This window comes from Strongylocentrotus purpuratus, unplaced genomic scaffold, assembly GCF_000002235.5.
Source record: "Strongylocentrotus purpuratus isolate Spur 01 unplaced genomic scaffold, Spur_5.0 spur5_scaffold_3, whole genome shotgun sequence".
Lineage (NCBI taxonomy): Eukaryota > Metazoa > Echinodermata > Echinoidea > Camarodonta > Strongylocentrotidae > Strongylocentrotus > Strongylocentrotus purpuratus.
Genome location: NW_022145609.1, coordinates 13,312,864 through 13,331,941, shown reverse-complemented (window position 1 = coordinate 13,331,941; position 19,078 = coordinate 13,312,864). Strand labels below are relative to the sequence as shown.

Here is a 19,078-nt window from a genome sequence, read left to right as displayed (position 1 = left end):
GTAAAACACTTTTGCTTGTAAAGTTTCTTTGCGCTTAAAGAAAAAGGTCCCACCTAAGATGACTTTCATACAATAATGCCTTTGTCCTTTGACGAAAAATCAGAAAATTAAATCAATGAATAAAGAAGTAAACAAATAAAGATCAATGCCATCTTAAGCTGCTTGAAATGAAATAAAATAGTCTCCACAAACAAAAATGGCCCAAACGTGATCATTCTGAAAGACAGGTGAAATACAATGCCAGTAACTCGGTATCCCCATTTCCCAAAGATTTAGTTGCGGGGCCTCCGAAAGGGATGATGAGTTTGTCTACAAGCGTATCCTCATTTGGCACATGATCCGTAGAGCTGTATGGGATCTGTCCCAAAGGACCTCGTTCAGATATAACGCGGTTAACCGCTGCGGTTTTTTCTTTATGTAATGACGTAAGAGTAATACGCTTCAAGTTTCTGTGCATTATACCACAAAGCTCTGTGAAGACGAATAGTTTTGTTGTATGCAGTTGCCATTCATTTACCTAATAAAAAGAAACACCGCGGTTTACCGATGCAGTTGTTGTTTTTGTTATCGTTTCTGTTTTCACAACACGTATATATATATATATATATATATTCAGTTATAAATATTTATACCATATCTGAATGAGCCTTAACTAAAGCAGTGTTGGTGATTTGGGGGGGGGGGGGGGGGTATTAAAGGTGAGTGGTATGTTTACGATGACAGGTAACACCTGTGATGAATTGGAGATTGACTAGTGCGTCGTAAGTCGGTCGGATAGGGACCCAGCACCAACGGCCAAATTAAAGGTCTACTGCATGGTCGAGTTCTATTTTTCATAAACGACATAGAATAATTATCAGTAATATTGTCCTATAAAATATCCAAAAAAAAAGTGATTACACCCTTAAGAAAGATTGCATTAAAAACACAGGCCTTAGATTTGCATTCTGTGATTCATTTATAGGAACAACATAATACGTATTTCCTGAAAACTGTGTAGCGCAATAAAGTGTTACATAAAATCCTGTCTGTGGGTAATATTTTTTTTTCACTTTTTATATATTCAGTGACTTTTCAAAATTCTTAATTTACTCTTTGAGATAAGTCATGTCCGATGAAAAAACACCCTCTATGAATTTATTTCCTTTTAATCAGACACAAATCACGCCGCATAACGGCTGGCAATATTATACTTCGATTTATTGAAAATGGATGATTATAAATTTACCTGTCAACCGATTGACGGTGTATACAAAAAAGGGCTTGTATAACGTTGTATAATACCCCCACTCGATATATAAGTCTCCATTAAGCTGTTGCGTGGCGGCTCGTCAATAATTTATTCTTTTCTAATTACTGAAAGGCATTGGGAGTAGTTCTAATTCACGGGCGGATAGTAAAAGAATCATTCCCTTCATAAAATAATGGCCAATGCATGATTGCGTCTGTGACGAAAAGAGACGGAGAGTTCCAGCTTTGATCGAGGTTGCAATTATCCTGAAAGCTTATTAACTTTGGCTGTATGGGGGCACGCCAATCGTCAGAGGGTTACTGGATTTCTTACTTTCTGCGCAAATATTCATGAGATTTGGTTCATTGTAAGGATATTGAATCATCATACAAAAACGACCAGCGTGCTAAACGCAATACCTTGAAATCACTTTTCTTTGGCACAGATAGACTTCAGTGTCATTTGACGATAAATCTTAATGTATATTGCAAGACATATGGGTGAGTGTAATTCAAGCCCAATCCCTTACCTAAAGAACTATGATTTCATTCGCATAATATAAATTTGTTATGAGTCTATCTATGTATACATGATTGAGTTACCCTTGGCGGTGGTTATTAGTGCATCCAAATCATGCAATAATTTCATCGTTAGAGTTTGACAATAAGCATGTTAAACTTGATTTCAACAGGTTATTTTGGAGTAGATCAAACTAAAGAATAACGGGAACACTAGTGGGAGAAGAGTAATTAGTAGGAGCGATGCAGCTGTATGTAAAAATATAAAGAAACAAAGCAGGAATGATGCATTATATGGCATAAATGTTCATTTCTATTATGCCCTCTATTTCCCTCTTTCCTAAGCTCATAGGAACTTTCTTTGTGTTAGTGATATGCGCTATACAAGTAACGTTCATTATTATTATTATTATTATTATTATATTGCATCGTGTGATTGGAATTACTTACGCGAAGTTTAAAGACAACCAAATAAAGCCCAACCGTCGCTCGAGGCCATCATACACTTTAACTTTAATCCACATATTCAATCAGGCACACGTGATACGCTTTCTCTTTTCTAATTTGATTTGTACTTAACATCGAAGTTCCGCCAAACTCGTCAGGGCTTCCTTTGCCGTCGGATATAGAATGAATCAACTGTATGAGGGGAATGTGAACCCTCTTTATCTTGTTAGCGTTGGATTACACGAATAGTAACAACACTGAAATCCGCATTACGAGAAATAACCAAGTCAAGGATTCTACTTAGCTTAATCATGATGCCTAGATATTAATTATTTTTATTGACGTTCCTCATTACGCATGGAGTTATATTCATCATCGCAAGTAATTCGTTGCACTTGTTTGGGGATATAAGTATAGAGTTATATAGTTATACAGTCATTCGTTGGGAGTGATTCTAACGTGTAATTAAGGCTTCTACCAACCTTAAAATTAGTGTAGAGTTTACATTCGAAATCGAATTCGATTTGTTGTTAGAAATGGAAGCATATAGGCGTTTTCTAAACATTCGTCTAACACAAATTGGAAATATACTTGTGCCTTCAGCAGTATTGCAAGCACAGCAGTATGAAAAGGTGTATACAAACGATTTTTCCGATAACCAGTGGGGTGAAAATGTTATAGCCAGAGAGGTAGAGAAAGAGGTATATGATGAAGAAGATGATGTTTTATGGTGAGCTTGAGAAAGATATGCGTTGATAAACGTTTAATTAAATGTGATTAATATTCATTAAATATACTTCTCGAATTCTTCATGTTTCATTAATATACATGTAAACGTTTACTACATGATTATATATTATATGCTAATTATTGAAACAGAGCTTTTATGAATCAAATCAAACCAGAGAATAGATGGGTAGGTGGAGAAACGGAAAGATGAAGCTAGGAAACAATGTTTTGATAAAGCTCATTGTCCCTCAAAAAAATATAACAAAATAAATTTAAAAAAAGGTGTAACGTACGGACAGGATACTAACTAGTGTCCTTTTAATTTGATTGGAAAATGATGACGACCTTGGGAAAATGCGTATCATATTGATATAATGATTACAAATCATGGTATTATCATCCAATCTAATATACATTGTCCTTGTTGAGCTTGACAGCGCCTATTGAGGAGATGAAAATGATTAGCAAATCAAGTTAATGAATTTATAAGAGTATGATATGCCCAGCACTTCCTGAGGAAAGCAGTAATGGGATCTTGATTCGTTTGATCTGAACATAAGAAATCATGATAATAAGCTGGATTTATAGAGCAGTTAATACGAAATACCGTCTCTAAGCGCTTTACAGATACGACCCCGGTCATCGGATTCAACGTAAATGTAATACCCTACTATTTATAAATTGTCTATGCCAGTCAAATTACTGATGGTGTACTGTTCGGTTGATCAATAATTGTTTTTTATGTGGTCTTTGGCTCCGGGCAGCCTCTAATTGTACGGCATGATTTGATGTGTATTCATGTTACATCTTTGAACCGTCCACCGGGTGTCACTTCATATGAACTTTTGTGCGCTTGATATCAAAAGAGGTAATTATCGGGAATGTTACGGATTCGAAAAAGGGCGCTTTTTTGTTAAAGAGCAAGAACAAAAAAAAACTAGAAATGCAATCGTGTCACAACGATGTGCGTGCAATGACGCCATGTTTCTACGTGTCAAACGAAAGAGCTTCTCTCGGACTATCCAGAGCAATTCGTACGAAGTCTGTAGCTTATGTGATATTGGAGATAGGTAGGGCGAAAGAAAGGCCTTAACAGTGACCTTGATGGGATGGTAGTGGCTATGCCTACGAAGTTTGAAAGACATTGGGATAGGGAAAGAACCTAGAAAGGGCTCGCAAGCAATGCGTGCAAAAACCAACGGGATTTGGTGCATGTTCGTCATTGCAATAAAGATCGTTCTGGCAGCCAAAAGCGTGAACCCGATATGTCCCATAGACAATGCGTGTAATGCATGGGCGGAAAACGTACAGGATCTGTATTATGACCGGAGTTAAATTGTTTTTTCTCTCTCTCTTGATGTCTCTTAATGGGCCGTATTTGGTATCATTGGAAAGAGAATTTCATGGTTGTTATTGTAAACCACTCTCTTTTTTTCTATGAGAAACCAATCGAAACACGTGATGTAAAATAGATTTATAGTACAAAATGGCGTCTTTAATGACCCCCTCGACCAATTTCAAAAATCCGGCCACGAGGTGCCCTGCGTACTGCAACTCTAAATGTCACTGCAAAATTTTAAGGGAAAAAAAGGATGTTTAGGGGGCGAAAAAAAGTCTGAGAAATGCCGTCTTAGCCGATACGTGTTATAATATTGGGCGGAAAGCGTATAGTGACCCTTATTCAAATGTGATTTACTCAAAATTTTCTATGTGAACATATACCATACTTGGGATCATTCGAAAGGGCACTTCATTGCGGTCAGGTTGACACCATTGTTATTGGCGCGCAATGTATTGCACGCATTAAAGGCGCTATTACGTAATGCATAGTAAATTCATCATTTTTGGCGATAACTTTGCGCTGACATATTCGAATTTTACCAAACTTGGCGGACAGTTGTCACGTATATGGATACATATGTCTGCCAAGTTTCATTGATGTAGGTATACAGATCGCTAATTTAGAGCAATTTGAAGTTATTTTTCAATTTTCTTGAAAATGGCGAATTTGGAGGGCATTTTTCGCAAAGTCGGTCAGTGTTAGGGTATATATTTTGTATATGGCTGGAAAGGGCATATCTTCAAGTATCTAAATCCAAAAAAGGGTACGGGTTTGCCAAGCCATAATGGAGATACGGCCACAGAAAGAAAGCCAGTTCCCAGAACTTTAGAGGGCGCTATTTATGTTTTGCAAAGCCATTGGAGCGTGAAATTTGGCATGGCTATGTGCAATTATGAGATAAAGATACTGTGCGATTTAAATACAAAACAGAATTTATATCAGAAAGTTATGGCAGTTTTAGATTATTTAGGGGTCCATTTTTCAAGAATTTGAGAGATTGTTGACGGAGACGGTTTCAGATTTGAATTTTGAGTATGAAGATGGCATTTTGAAGGGCAAGTTATACATCGCAGATTAAAGAACATCTCTTAGGCTATCTAGAGGAATTTGTTAGAAGTTTGTAGGATCTATGATAGTGGAGATAGGAAGGAAGAAAGAAAGGCCTTAAAATGGACCAGAAACGGACAAAATGGCGCCTGGACGGTCATGCATGAGTGATTTCGAAAATCGAAAAAGTAGGTGACCTTGATGAGATGCTAGAGATGATGCCTACGAAATTTCAGAGGAAAAGGACATGAGGAAAGCACCTAACTAGGAATCACAAGCACTACGTGCAAAACGAATGTGATTTCTGGACGATAAGGAGAATATTAATGGGGCAGAATGTGAACGAAAACAAGGCAATGACGAAGGTTCGTCATTGCAAAAAAAGGATCGTATACATAACTTTTCACAAAGAAACATGCGACTCTTATAACATAATGCAGATTTCGATCAAATATGGTACATTTAGTGAATTTGTACCCGATGAGCCGAAAAAGTATTATTTTAGAGCACATTTTGTATTTGATTTTGGGCAAAATGGATTTTACTTCGTTTAAACTATTTTTCAAACATCTGCCAATAAGGGGTCGTTTACTAACGTTTAAGCGTTTCCCCTTTGAATAAGTGACAACTCGCCCAGTAAATATAGAAACAAATGTGTACTTCTGTGGTTAATTGTGACGCCTGTCCTATATACATTTCTTTGTGTGTAAACAGTGAATGTGTTTCTCGGGCAGTGAATGACCGTAACCTATTTATTTCGACGAGACGGTGAGGAAACACTACTCAGTCCCATAAGGTCATATTCACGTCAGTGTGACATCCATCGCCCTTTGGTTAATGATGAGGCTCTGTGATGGTGAATGTGCATGAGTGTTTGGGCACCTCTCCCGTGACTCGTTAGGTGTGAGCTGGGCCGTGACTCGAGTCGTGCATAATGAATAGCAGTCCGTACGGGTCTTTGATAGACAGTCTGGCGATGTCTCCTTTCATTACAGCATCTGACCTAAAGTTCATAGGCGTTGTTGATCAAGAATTTGGCAAGAATTTACTTTCAGGTTAGATAGATGATCAAAGACCAAATTGATAATCATGTTTTTCTTCTTGGATAAGCGTTGATTATAAAATTAGCCAGAATTGTATTTATAATTAAATGAGACACAGGCGGTAATTACAATCACTTTTCACTTTCATATTAGTATGTTATTTCATATAATTATACCCTGGTGTTCTTTTGTTTGTTATTTAGATGATTTTCATGTGTTTTTATTTTTGTTTGCTCAAGTGCTCCCTGTTGTATTGATTTTAAACGGATTGGGTGCGTTACAAATCTCATATGTCATAATTATAATAATAATTATTACTATTATTATTACTATTAAATAAGATATACTGAAACGAAAAACATGAATTTGCAGCTACCGAGGAGAGGGTAACAGTCGTAAAGACAGAGAGAGTGAGAGAGGGGGGGGGGGGGGGGATAAAATGAAAAATGGGACCGGGAACGTCGTTGGACCGATTTAAATGTTGGATGCTGGCAAAGTATGCAGATTTTTCAACAACTTATATCATAACTTTTCCAACACACTAGCCAGCAAAAAAAAGGGGAAGTTAAAAAAATAAACAAATCGAATTAAAGGTGATGATAAAAATTAAAGTAAAAAGAAAATACCAGCAAGGAGAGTTGTAATTCTCAGATTTTGAAAATACGCCTGGAAATTAAAAAAAAAACGAAACAAAAAACGGTTGTTAATTTGCAGACAAGCTTTAACAAAATAATTTATATCCCATTCCCTTGTAGTGTGACGGAGAATTTTCTTTTGAGAAAGTGAAGAAGAGAGAGGAAGGGAGAGAGAGGGAGAGGTGGAAGAGGGGGGGGGGGGTGTCGATTCCAGTATCACTGCATGGATTTTCCTTGTGGCAAGGACATGGAGGTGAGAGATAAATACTAAAGCACATCGCATTGATTTATCATGTCCACGTAGGTTTGTGACTGTTAGCACCAAAGCTGGCGTCCTTTATTTGTAGTTGAGAATCAGTATCAATCTTTTTTTTAAATTAGTTACCTGACCATGAATATACTGGATTGTCTTGTATTTCTGTGAACATTTTTAAAATTTACTTGGACAGCTTTAGACATCGTTTAATGGATTATAATATATACGCACCAAAACATATAAACACACACACACACACCCACACACTCACGCACGCTTGTACACGCACATACACAATTCTTTTCAATTTAAAAACTACATCATTACATTGTACATGCTCAGCCCCACACATCCCGCTGTCAAAAATGCTTCATCTCCTCAATCAGTTCTATTCCAAACGTTATTGAATTTCCTCTCATTCAATCATTTTAGTAGTAATTTGTTATTGTAAATATACATGTACAAGCAACACTAACGCATTTTCTCATTAATACTATAGGGGACACTTTAAACTTCAAGGCATGAGCCCCTTACACACAAATATGCATGCACACTCATACATGTCATTCGTCAATACAAAAATGCTAGCACATGTTTACTCATCCATATTCATGTACTTGCATACATTGTAAATCTCAAAAGCAACAAAATCAAACAAACAACAAACATAAGGGGAAAAAGAAATATGCAAAGAAGAGAGAAGTTGGAGAACTTTATTACATACTGTTGCATGCAATTCTAAAAAAATAATTTGATAGACACGGCGTTATCATTATCCGTTAAGTCTTAAGTCCAATGTTTATTTTTTTCAAAAAACAACTCAAGTTAACAATATCAACAACAAAAACTTATAATGTAAACATGGTCAAGCCTAAAAAATTGACAAGTAATTGACTAGTCCAATTATTCAGTGCACACTACAGCCAGGAGTCATAAATTATTATCAATTATTGTTACATAAGGCCCCATAACCCGACACATTGCTCACACTTACTGCAATCTCGTTACCCACTTACAAACACATTGTAACATAAATCTGTTCGAACAAAATTTCCAGCCAGGGTTAAAAGTCCAGTTTATTTGTATTATGTGATTTTGAATTACTGATCCACAAAGAGTTTCTTGATAAAACCGGGGAATTCTTTCTTGCCTTATTGATATTAATTTGTGTATAAAAAGATGAATAAGATGACGGGTTCGTTTTATTAAAAGTTAATAACTCCTTTATCATTTAAATTACTATTGTTCCTCATCATCCATGAAATATTTGACAATGATTGTAAATGTATCCCTGTGTGAGAACAAAAAATCATTAGCAACAATCATGATATTCTTCTGTTTTATGATCATCGTAGATCTAAATTTCTGCAACCATCCCATGATGAATTTCCACAGGTAACTTTGGCATAAAATTGGAAATTGCCACCACAGAGGCAAGTAAGTCATATTACCACATAATCTCAAATTATATCAAGTGAGTCTACATGTGCAATATAATATCCAACCATTTATATCTATATTCACAGATATCATGCAATTCATGGATTATGTGCAATTTACAATGAATGTTGAGGCGCATAATTCCACGAATATTTCTTGGCTTGAAACTTTCATACCTATAACATCTCAATTCATGGATTATGTGCAATTTACAATGAATGTTGAGGCGCAAATTCCACGAATATTTCTTGGCTTGAAACTTTCATACCTACAACATCTAAGAAAGTTTCAAGCCAAGTTATTAAAAAGAAAGTTATTTACTTGTGCTTTATCTCTATCTAGTGTAAATAATTTGATATTATACCTAACCGGCTCAATGCTAGGTTGAACGACGATACGACATACACAAAGTACTATGATTAATAGATTTCATTTGTTTCACTATTTGTACAGTGCTTGTAATGTCAATCATTGTACTCTTATTAGGTCTGGCAATTAATTTCGTCCGTTACCATCTTACGGAAACTATTACTTCGTGTATCACAAAGAGGTAATATTACCTATTATATATGAGACATTGATTTAAACAAAACAAATATATCAGATTGTTTCATTCATTTAATAGTTTAACACTGATAACGTATTTTTTGTCGCTTCACCTGACATGAAAGTCACTGTCAACGTCATACATTTTGTCTTGAATTAAGTTACACAAAGGAGAAAAAACCTAAATGATTAAATTGTCTAACCTACAACTAAGTTTCGATCATCGGGTGGAAGATGAATTTAATCATTGTACCGGTCCATTGATTAAAACAATTATTTAGAAAAACGGCATTAATTGTCATTAAGCTGAGACAATATTGAACTAAGGAGGCATTATAATTTAATTTGCAGAACTTATGACCTCCATTTATAATTACATTTGACATCACTTTCAGTTTTCATCGTACGGGAGCGGGAAATCCTTTTCGATCGTGGTGATTTGATACCATTAAAATATAGCTCTAAATCGCATTTTTTAAAATTCCTCACACTTATGTACATCATTATAAAAGAAAGATAAGTGCATTACAGATAGGTACATTAGTAACAACTTAACTCGTACTCCTAAGTGTCTAATTCTTTAGTTTATTATCTTGGAAACTTCAGCAGTTGTTTGAGGTGCATTTTTAGTTAATAGCACTATGGTTATTTTCCCCCACAGTTTTCACTCACGTCGGTTTCGGATATGTCCTGTCACGGGAGAAAATATCCATCAATGTCTTCATCTTTCCCCACTGAGGGCGTTTGGTAAACAGTTGTCATGTCGATGTACTCATCCGATAATGATTCCCTGGTCGGAAGGATATAATCATCGGGATCTAAGTCCTTTTCATTGTCGGGTATTTCATAAACGTTATCAATGTCCATGTTTTTATTCCTTTCTTCTTCTTTTTTGAATTGCGAGAGATTCAGATCACCTTTATCGTCACTATCAGCTGCTATATTTGATTCATAATCATGATGATGCACACCGGTCACTTGTCTATCCGGTAACCGAGGTGGAGTGTTCAAGTCTTGGTAAGTTGAATCAGCCGACAGAGAGTGCTTTGATACGATATTCGTTACGTCCATATAGATATCGTCGTTTACATCTTCCGCAACCCTTCTTTTTCGAATTATACAAAAACAGCACGCGCAGGACGCTACAAGAATGATGATGAAGAACAAAACGCAAGGTACAATTAGATATATCAATGGAAGATTTGACATTAGACTTGGTTTTGTATTAAAGTTCAAAATATCAATTTCAGTCGGGATTATCTGTTTAAGGGAAATGTTCTGCGTACTTGACGATACTAGTGTACTTAACGCAACTACTGTACTTAATGCAACTACTGTATTTAACTCAACTTCTGTAGTGTCGTCAGCTGCTGACGCCAGATCGTCTGTAGTACGTGTTGTTACACCAGATGCGTCAACATTGGAATAGGAAGTCAAATCTATGAAAAAAAGAAGAAACAAATCGTTTCGAAACCAAAAATCAGTTAACATTTTCAAAATATTTGTGGAAAAAAACATTCGCTGGGATGATTAAGACATTAGAGTGAAGGTGATGTAGACAATTTAGAATGTAGCATGAATTTATAACAATGTTTTTGGTTTTAAAAGTGATTCAGTTCTATCGTTAACCTGTTATTATTGTTTATTAACAGAGGATCCATTAAGAGCACCCAGTAGATACACCAGCCTTTGTCAACATATTTTTTATTAGTGCTATGTACAGTAGCGATTTTACCTAGATGAGCTGCATGGATGCATGAGACGCTGGCGTCTTCTTTGTGTCCGCAATCATGGACTCCAATCCCTTTATGCTTGCAGTATCTGAGGCTGGTTTCTGTCCCATTACATTGAACACTATCCAGAAAGATATCACCAGAACCTTGACCAAATCTTGCTTGGGGTAGAGCAGCTAAAGCCCCATCAAACCCTAACTGTCGACACACAACCTTAGCGTCGTCCAGGTCCCATAAATCGTCGCATACAGTTCCCCAAGACCCTTCATGTAGTACCTCAACTCTTCCTTCATATTCATAGGCTCCACCGACAAGTCGAACTATAATAGATTGAATAAAAACCACAAAAGAAAAGTTATTCTTCATTTTTCAACTAAAATCGACGTGAAATTGCTTTATAGTCTCTCAATTATTTGCTTACACATCGAAAATAAAAAGATTTCATTAAAACAATCAATTTTTCACCAAAAGATCACGCGCATTTGCAGTTTTAAAGAAGATTAATATATTTTACCTATTACAAATTCTATATTTTAAAATCTATACAGTTTGCATAGATGGTTGTGCGTAAAGGTTTGGGTCTGTGTCCTGTCATATCATGTCAATCACGAATTTAATCTTGAACATGGCATTAAAGGGACAGTTTACTTGTTGTTTGTAAATGCCATCAAAGTGCGTGGTTATTGCTCTTATTTTGTTTATGACATTTCTAGTGCCCTTTTAAGTCCTAAATTGCTTTGGAGGTAATTTTGGACTCCGAAATGTTGAATTCATGATTACATATGATCATACCAATTTATCTCCATTTTCAAAAAAAATTCGGTGACCATCAATTAATTAATTAATGATAACAATATACGGGCCTTTGCACTAGTTCCAACTTTATTCGTTAATGCTTAATATGTAGACGAGTATTCATCTTTTAAATAAATTTCGGTGAAAATGTTATTGCCTTTTCGGAATAAAGCTATATATACACAGCGTCAGTGTAAGCAAATTATTCATAATGGTGTCAATTTTTAAGGTCAATTGAAATGATGAAGATAAAAATGATGACTGGATGCAATGTGTGTAAAAGTTGAGTATTGTACCTCCTAAGATGCACGTAACCCCAGCGTCGTTGTTATGTTGGCAGTTGTGCACTCCAAACCCTAGATGTGCGCAGTCCGCAAGATTGTCTTCCATTCCATCGCACCCGACATGAGACAGGAGAATTTCATCGGAGCCCTCACCAAACCAGGCTGAAACTGGTGCAGTTGAGGCGTCGCCGAATCCTAACATTCTGCATACGACTTTTGCATCTTGCAGATCCCAGCCATTGTCGCAAACAGTTCCCCACGCTCCTTTGTACCTGATCTCCACTCTGCCTTCAGAACTGTTGGACCCACCCACGAGCCGTACTCCAACAGAACTTGGATGGGCTAGAAAGAAAAAGAATTTACTCTGTTTAAGAGCCGTAATTGTCATTCCCTATCGTTTTCCAGCTAAGCTTTTCATAAAGTCGTATAGGACAGGGGTTCTGAAACTTTTACCTGGACGATCCAGATCATTTTCATGAAAGCAACAAGGTAAAAAGCAATGAGGAAATTATGCTGACTTAATCGATTATTCTATACATATAAGTTTGTAATATTATACAGTTGATACAATCAAAATTTGAATTTATGGCATGCATGTAGGGAATATCAGTAGAAAAAGTGGTATTGTTCCCCGGCAATACGCTGCTTAAACCAGTAAACTTTGGCACAAAAAGAGTGATTGGAAGACGAAGGTATTGATGCAAAGATTCCGACAATCTACTCTTTAAAATAACAGTAATGACACTTGTATACGAAAGAAAAATAGGGTGTTTTATATTTTTTTAGGGTATATCTGATCTAAGGGAACTTGTTTATTGATGCTACACAGTCCCCACGGTACCCTTTGGTCGAAGTTGTATGAATTTGGTATCAGAATAAAGGGGACCGGATGGAGTCTACCCCTCCCCGACCCTTTTAAGGTAAAGAGCAACACCAGGGCCTCCCGGGCGGTCGAATTGACATGCCCCGCGGTCAGGACTTTGAGAAGTCTTCGTACAGGATGTGGATTCTTTAGTCTATATCTCATTGGAGTTCGAAAATTATGTGAAAATCGTATCATCTACTATATTCTTTCATTTACGCTCCTACCGAATACATCCCTATTAGCCAGTGTCAATCATCCCTATCAGACTGTGAAACACATTTTTTAACATACAGGGCCATGACACAAATAGGACCCATTTCTATTGTGTCCACGCTTACATTGCACCTTCTAGACATTGTGCAAATTGGCATGTGATGACTGTAATGATATTCAACCCTGATGTTACTCAAACGTTCTCAATTGGCATGTTAGGGGTCGCCGTAAGATAGTCGAACAGCAATCTTTCAAGATAGATTAGGGGTCCAAACTTGCGCCATATATATCATAAGAAGGTGTGCAAATATCATTATGTTATTGAAAGTATAGACATATACCTCCCGAGTAACAGATAGCACCAACAGCCTGTCCATGTCCGTAGTAATGGACGCCTATCAAAAGATATGCACAGTCCGCTAGATTTTCTTCCGTTCCATCACAGCCGACAAAATCCAGAAGTATATCCTCAGATCCCTGACCGAACCTTGCAGAAGTCGGTGCGTCCAAGGCTCCATCGAACCCAAGCATTCTGCACACCACCCTCGCGTCTCTCAGATCCCAGCCATTATCACAGATGGTTCCCCAGGATCCATCGTACAGTACCTCTACTCTGCCTTCAGCACTGCTGGATCCTCCGACGAGCCTTATTCTGAAAGGATTCGGATGTGCTGAGGCAATGGAAGTCAATAATTGATAATTGAATCATGAAAACAAATGAAATGTGAATTGTAACAAAAAATGAAATAACACTAGACAGTTATTTATGTGTTTTCTTTAGGGTTTTTGCAGTAATAAAGTTTGGTCGTTGCAATATGATATCTTAACTTGTCATCATAACTTGTCATCATCTCCGGACCATTTACAGCCGGTTTAAGTGGATACATAATATGATAAAATATCATGAATATATGTTACGGTATTTCTTACCTCCATTGTAACAAATAGCGCCCGCATCTTCATCATGTCCACAGTATTGTACTTCAACCCTTCGTTGAATGCATCCCGCTACGTTATCTTCTGTTCCCTCACACCCGACATCATCTAGAAGAATATCCCCTGAACCTTCACCAAACCTAGCAGATCCCGGTGCGTCCAAGGCACCATCAAACCCCAACATTCTACAAACTACCCTCGCGTCTCTTAGATCCCAGCTGTCATCACAGATAGCTCCCCAGGATCCATCGTGATGCAGTACCTCTACTCTGCCTTCAGCATCGTTAGACCCACCGACAAGACGAACTTGTAAAGGATTTGGATGGACTACAAGAAAATAAGAGCGTAATATTTTTTGTTGTTGAAAAGATGATGTCATCACAAATTTCTACATACGTTGGGTGAGAAAGAATTTGGGCAGTTTGAATTAATCGGGTCAGCTTTCGGTTGCTTTTTATTGCATTTCGGTATCTTGTCAGTACTACCTACTAAAAGACTCAATATGGAGTGTAGACGAAAAGGAAAAACGGAATTTCGCCTTAATACAACTATGTATAGAATGTGGTAAACATATACGACAACGTGTATTTCATACAATGAGAACATTATTCTGATTTGGTCGTTATTGCTCATACCATGCGAAACCGTTGATAAGCAGGGGCGTACGCAGGGGGGGGGGGGGTGGGGGTGGGGTTAGGGGTTTAAACCCCCCCTTTGGTATTTTTATGTGTGTAAACCCCCCTAAAAAAACCTAACCCCCCTTTTTTTTTTTTTTTAATTATTAAAAAAAAAAATATATATATATATACATATGCCCACGGCTAACCTAAAAAAGGTGACCCCCCCCCCCCACTGAGTGACTTTTCGGCTGGCTGAGTCGTGATTTTTTTTGGACTCGAAAAAAAAAAAAGTGTCCGCTTACCCCCCCCCCCCCCCCCCCTCCCCCCCCCCCCCCCCTCCCCCCCCCCCCCCCCCCCCCCCCCCCCACTGAGCGACTTTACGGCTGGCTGAGTCGTTGTGATTTCTTTTGGACTCGAAAAAAAAAAAAAGTGTCCGCTTACCCCCCCCCTAATAAATAAATAATGAATCATACTTCCTGAGTAACAAATGGCACCTGCAGCAGCACTTGTATGACTGCATGAGTAACGTGCATTCCCTGAATAACCGCATCCTGCAAGGTTGTCTTCTGTTCCATCACAGCTGACCCTATCAAAAATAATATGACCAGATCCCTGACCAAACCTAGCAAATCCTGGTGCGTCCAAGGCTTTATCGAACCCCAGCATTCTACAAACCACATTTGCGTCTCTCAGATCCCACCAGTCATCACAGATAGTTCCCCAGGATCCTTCAATGATGACCTCAACTCTGCCTTCAGCATCGTTAGATCCATTAACAAGCCGAACTTGCAATGGGTTTGGATGGACTACAAGGGAATGAAAACGTAATAACATCTTTCGGTTGCTTTTGATTGCATAAAGGTATCCTATCAGTATCATCTAATTATAGACTCAATATGAGAAAATTATTCAAATTTGGTTGTTTTTGCTTTTACCATGCAATACCGTCGATAAGGTGGAATGATGTCTTTCGTTTTTTGAAGGGGGGGGGGGGGGGTCACCTTATTTAAATGTTATTGTTACGTACAATCCATTAAAATACCCTCTTAGAAAAAGACCAAATAAAAGCATATATACAATACAATAACTTTCTACTTTGCGAAACATTCGGCTCATTTTAAAATAAAATAAATTGGGAGGAAAAATTCAGAATTTTAAAGTCACTTTTTATAAAGCTATTCTGATGTTCGTGCCCAATGAATATTTTAGTCGGGTAGGTGTATTACTAGGTTAAACTGCCTTCAAAACAAACCTCCTGAGTAACACATGACACCTGCATCACTTGTATGACTGCATGAGTAACGTGCATTCCCTGAATAACCGCATCCTGCAAGGTTGTCTTCTGTTCCATCACAGTTGACCCTATCTAGAAGAATAGGACCAGATCCTTGACCAAACCTAGCAGATCCCGGTGCGTCCAAGGCACCATCAAACCCCAGCATTCTACAAACTACCCTCGCGTCTCTCAGATCCCACCAGTAATGACAGATAGTTCCCCAGGAGCCTCCGTACAGTACTTCTACTCTGCCTTCAGCATCGTTAGATCCATTAACAAGCCGAACTTGCAATGGGTTAGGATGGTCTAAATTATGAAAATATTATAGAATGAAATATGTCATGTTTATTGTATGTAATTAGAACACACATATTACCATGAATTAGGAATGGCATGGACAAATATGGATTCTTTTCAATCTTAATTGGGTATTTCTACATTTCATTCCATTTATGTATTTAATTTTTGAGGCAATGATTATCCGATTCGGATAGATTGTGAATCATTCATGGAAATGATTCAAAGATAAGAGTGATACGATTCTGAGGAAATTATGCGTGTAGCAAATTCTGCAATCTTTTACTTATGTCTTTAGTTCACAATAATAATAATAATAATAATAATGTAACTTATATCGCGCCAAATCCACTCTGTGGAGTGCTCAAGGCGCGTGTAAACATTTTTTGATGTCTTCAGGAAGGCCATTCCATAATTTAGGACTAGAGTGTGCAAATGATCATACCTCCTAAATAACATACGGCACCTGCGTCCATATGATGTCCACAGGGAGTGCTGGTCCCAACGTTTGAACAGTCTGTTCCCGAGCAATCGACACGCAGAACATCACCAGAACCCTGACCAAAGCTGGCTGATCGTGGCGTATCTAGAGCACCGTCGAAACCCAGCATCCTGCAAACCACCCTTGCATCGTTCAGATCCCACCAGGTATCACAGACAGTTCCCCACGATCCATCGTACAAGACCTCCACTCTTCCTTCAGCATGGTTGGAGCCATTCACGAGACGTACTTCTAGGTGTAAAAGTGTCAACGTAGCAAATATTTCTCCGCTTACCCTCCTATCAAGAATAATTAACTTGGTTAAAAGCGTTATAATAAGTCTCTGAAACCAGAACAGCTCTGTTTTCAAAGGAAGATTGGATTGATTTTTCTCAAGTGATATTGTTCAGCCGTCACTACGGTGAGGGTATGGAAGCGTCTTCGAAAGTATATGCATGAAAATGTCAATCGATTTGCCGGAATGTGAGCCAAAATTTCTACACAAATCAAAAAGGGAAGAATGTGAAAAGCAGATTTCTGGCTTTGCCTACACAGGTGGTAAACATAATCCTCAAAGTTTTGATAATGTAGGTAGGAATATTTATTGTTGTTTATATAGCTATAACCAGGATAACGCATTTTTTGCAGTTACAAAGCGTTTTATAACTTGTTCCACAAGTATATGGCCGAATGAGAAAAAATTGTTTTATTAGAGACTCCATTCTCACATATGTAAAGGGCCAGGAATGTCAAGTCTGACAGAAACGAGAACTATACAAGAACCAACTATTGTTATCATTATTATCTTGAAAAAGGCCACCCTTTTGTCCTTTGGTGAATATTAGTTGTAAGCAGATATTCACTTAGTTGTGACAAAGGCATGGAAAAGTCTAAAACAACATTGACTGTAGACTGGGTCCTTTAGTGCAAAAAGTGATATAAAAGTTAATAAAATGTTCATTGTGGCATAAGGTTTGATCAAAGGCAGAAAATAATAGAAATGTAGATCCGTGAATTTTTAAAGAAAATTTGACAAACGATAACGATGTTTTAAAGCTGCGAGATCGAACACAAATTAGCAATTCGACATACCTTGCGAGTCCTTTTTTTTTAAAATTAAAAATAAATTCTTTAAAACAAAATATCATTATAACTTTCAACATAATTCTAACATTCAGCTCGATTATCTGTCCTTTCACACTGAATCCAGGTCTTTTCTCATTTTTTTTCCCTCTCTCGTTCATTAGATCATATATCTCTCGTTCAAATTAAATAGTTTTGAAGAATAAACCAAAGTCCGAAGTCGGAGTGTAATAAAGCCTTTGTATTAAATTTATACTACTAAAAAGTAATCGTGACCATATTAAAAGTAAAACAAAACTGAACTGGGCTGCGCGTCCCGCGACCTAACCTTTACAGCGAAACTTAACAAAAGGCCATGCATCCATGTACATCTTAATATCCAATTAAGTGGAATCTTTAAAGGTACTATGTCCCTTTTGCAGCCAACCTCAAATTCTGTAGAACTTTGCAGGAATTATGAATATGTCATGTATGTCCTATCTGTGAAATTTAAACGTTAGCAGTGTCCTCATATTCAAATTATGCAAGGAAACCCGTTTACTTGCTAGACTTCACTGTCAGACACTATTGAGTGACTGACTGGCTTTTTTCTTCTTTGGTAATAACATACACGAAAAGAGTTGTAAAGGGTACATGAGCATTTGTCTACATCAATAACCCAACTCTTGTGATGGCCAAGATTAAACTGATTGAATCTTTGCGCAGCATAAAACGTATGACCATTCGGTACAATTGTCTGAAAATCAAGACTATTACTTTTGGGCTCTATAGCCCTAAAGTCGATTTGACAACTTATAGTCATTTTTTTCCCACTTGAAGACACTTTCAAGCCCCATCTTTTTTAGGGAAGTTCTAAATAAGTATTACCTTTCAAATGCAGTTGGAATTTAACTTTTTCATTTTTTTGGCCTGCAAATGGGACATAGTACCTTTAATGATGAACACTATATTCTCAAACTAAAGCGTAGTCTATCTCCCCCTCTGAGGAAGTCAATGAACATAAATAGAAACACGTGCTTTTTACCGTTCCTAAAATAGTCAGTAATATATCTCTATTCCTGGTTTAATCAACTTTCTACCCTTGTTTTATCTGAGTCCATATCAATAATCTTGATATCTTACTTGCCTTTCGCCCCTCATTTTAATAATTAAAGAAATCCAAGTCATTATTATAGAGAGTTATCAAATAGTGGTCTATATGTTTTGGCCCCCAAATATGCGTGCCGCTCGAAACCTGTCGCTCAGAAACTACAAATCTGTC

General features: G+C 37.4%; 1 protein-coding gene across 1 annotated transcript; it reads right to left on the bottom strand.

Moving 5' to 3' along the window:
* Window positions 1-9,927: 9,927 nt before the first annotated feature.
* LOC115928499 (deleted in malignant brain tumors 1 protein-like) lies at window positions 9,928-16,864 on the bottom strand. Its single transcript, XM_030995747.1, has 8 exons — window positions 16,699-16,864; window positions 15,933-16,262; window positions 15,154-15,486; window positions 14,055-14,387; window positions 13,466-13,795; window positions 12,059-12,388; window positions 10,970-11,287; window positions 9,928-10,247 (listed from the first exon to the last, which is right to left on the bottom strand). Exons 1-8 carry the CDS (start codon window positions 16,862-16,864, stop codon window positions 9,928-9,930), a joined length of 2,460 nt encoding a protein of 819 aa, XP_030851607.1.
* Between the last annotated feature and the right edge of the window lie 2,214 nt (window positions 16,865-19,078).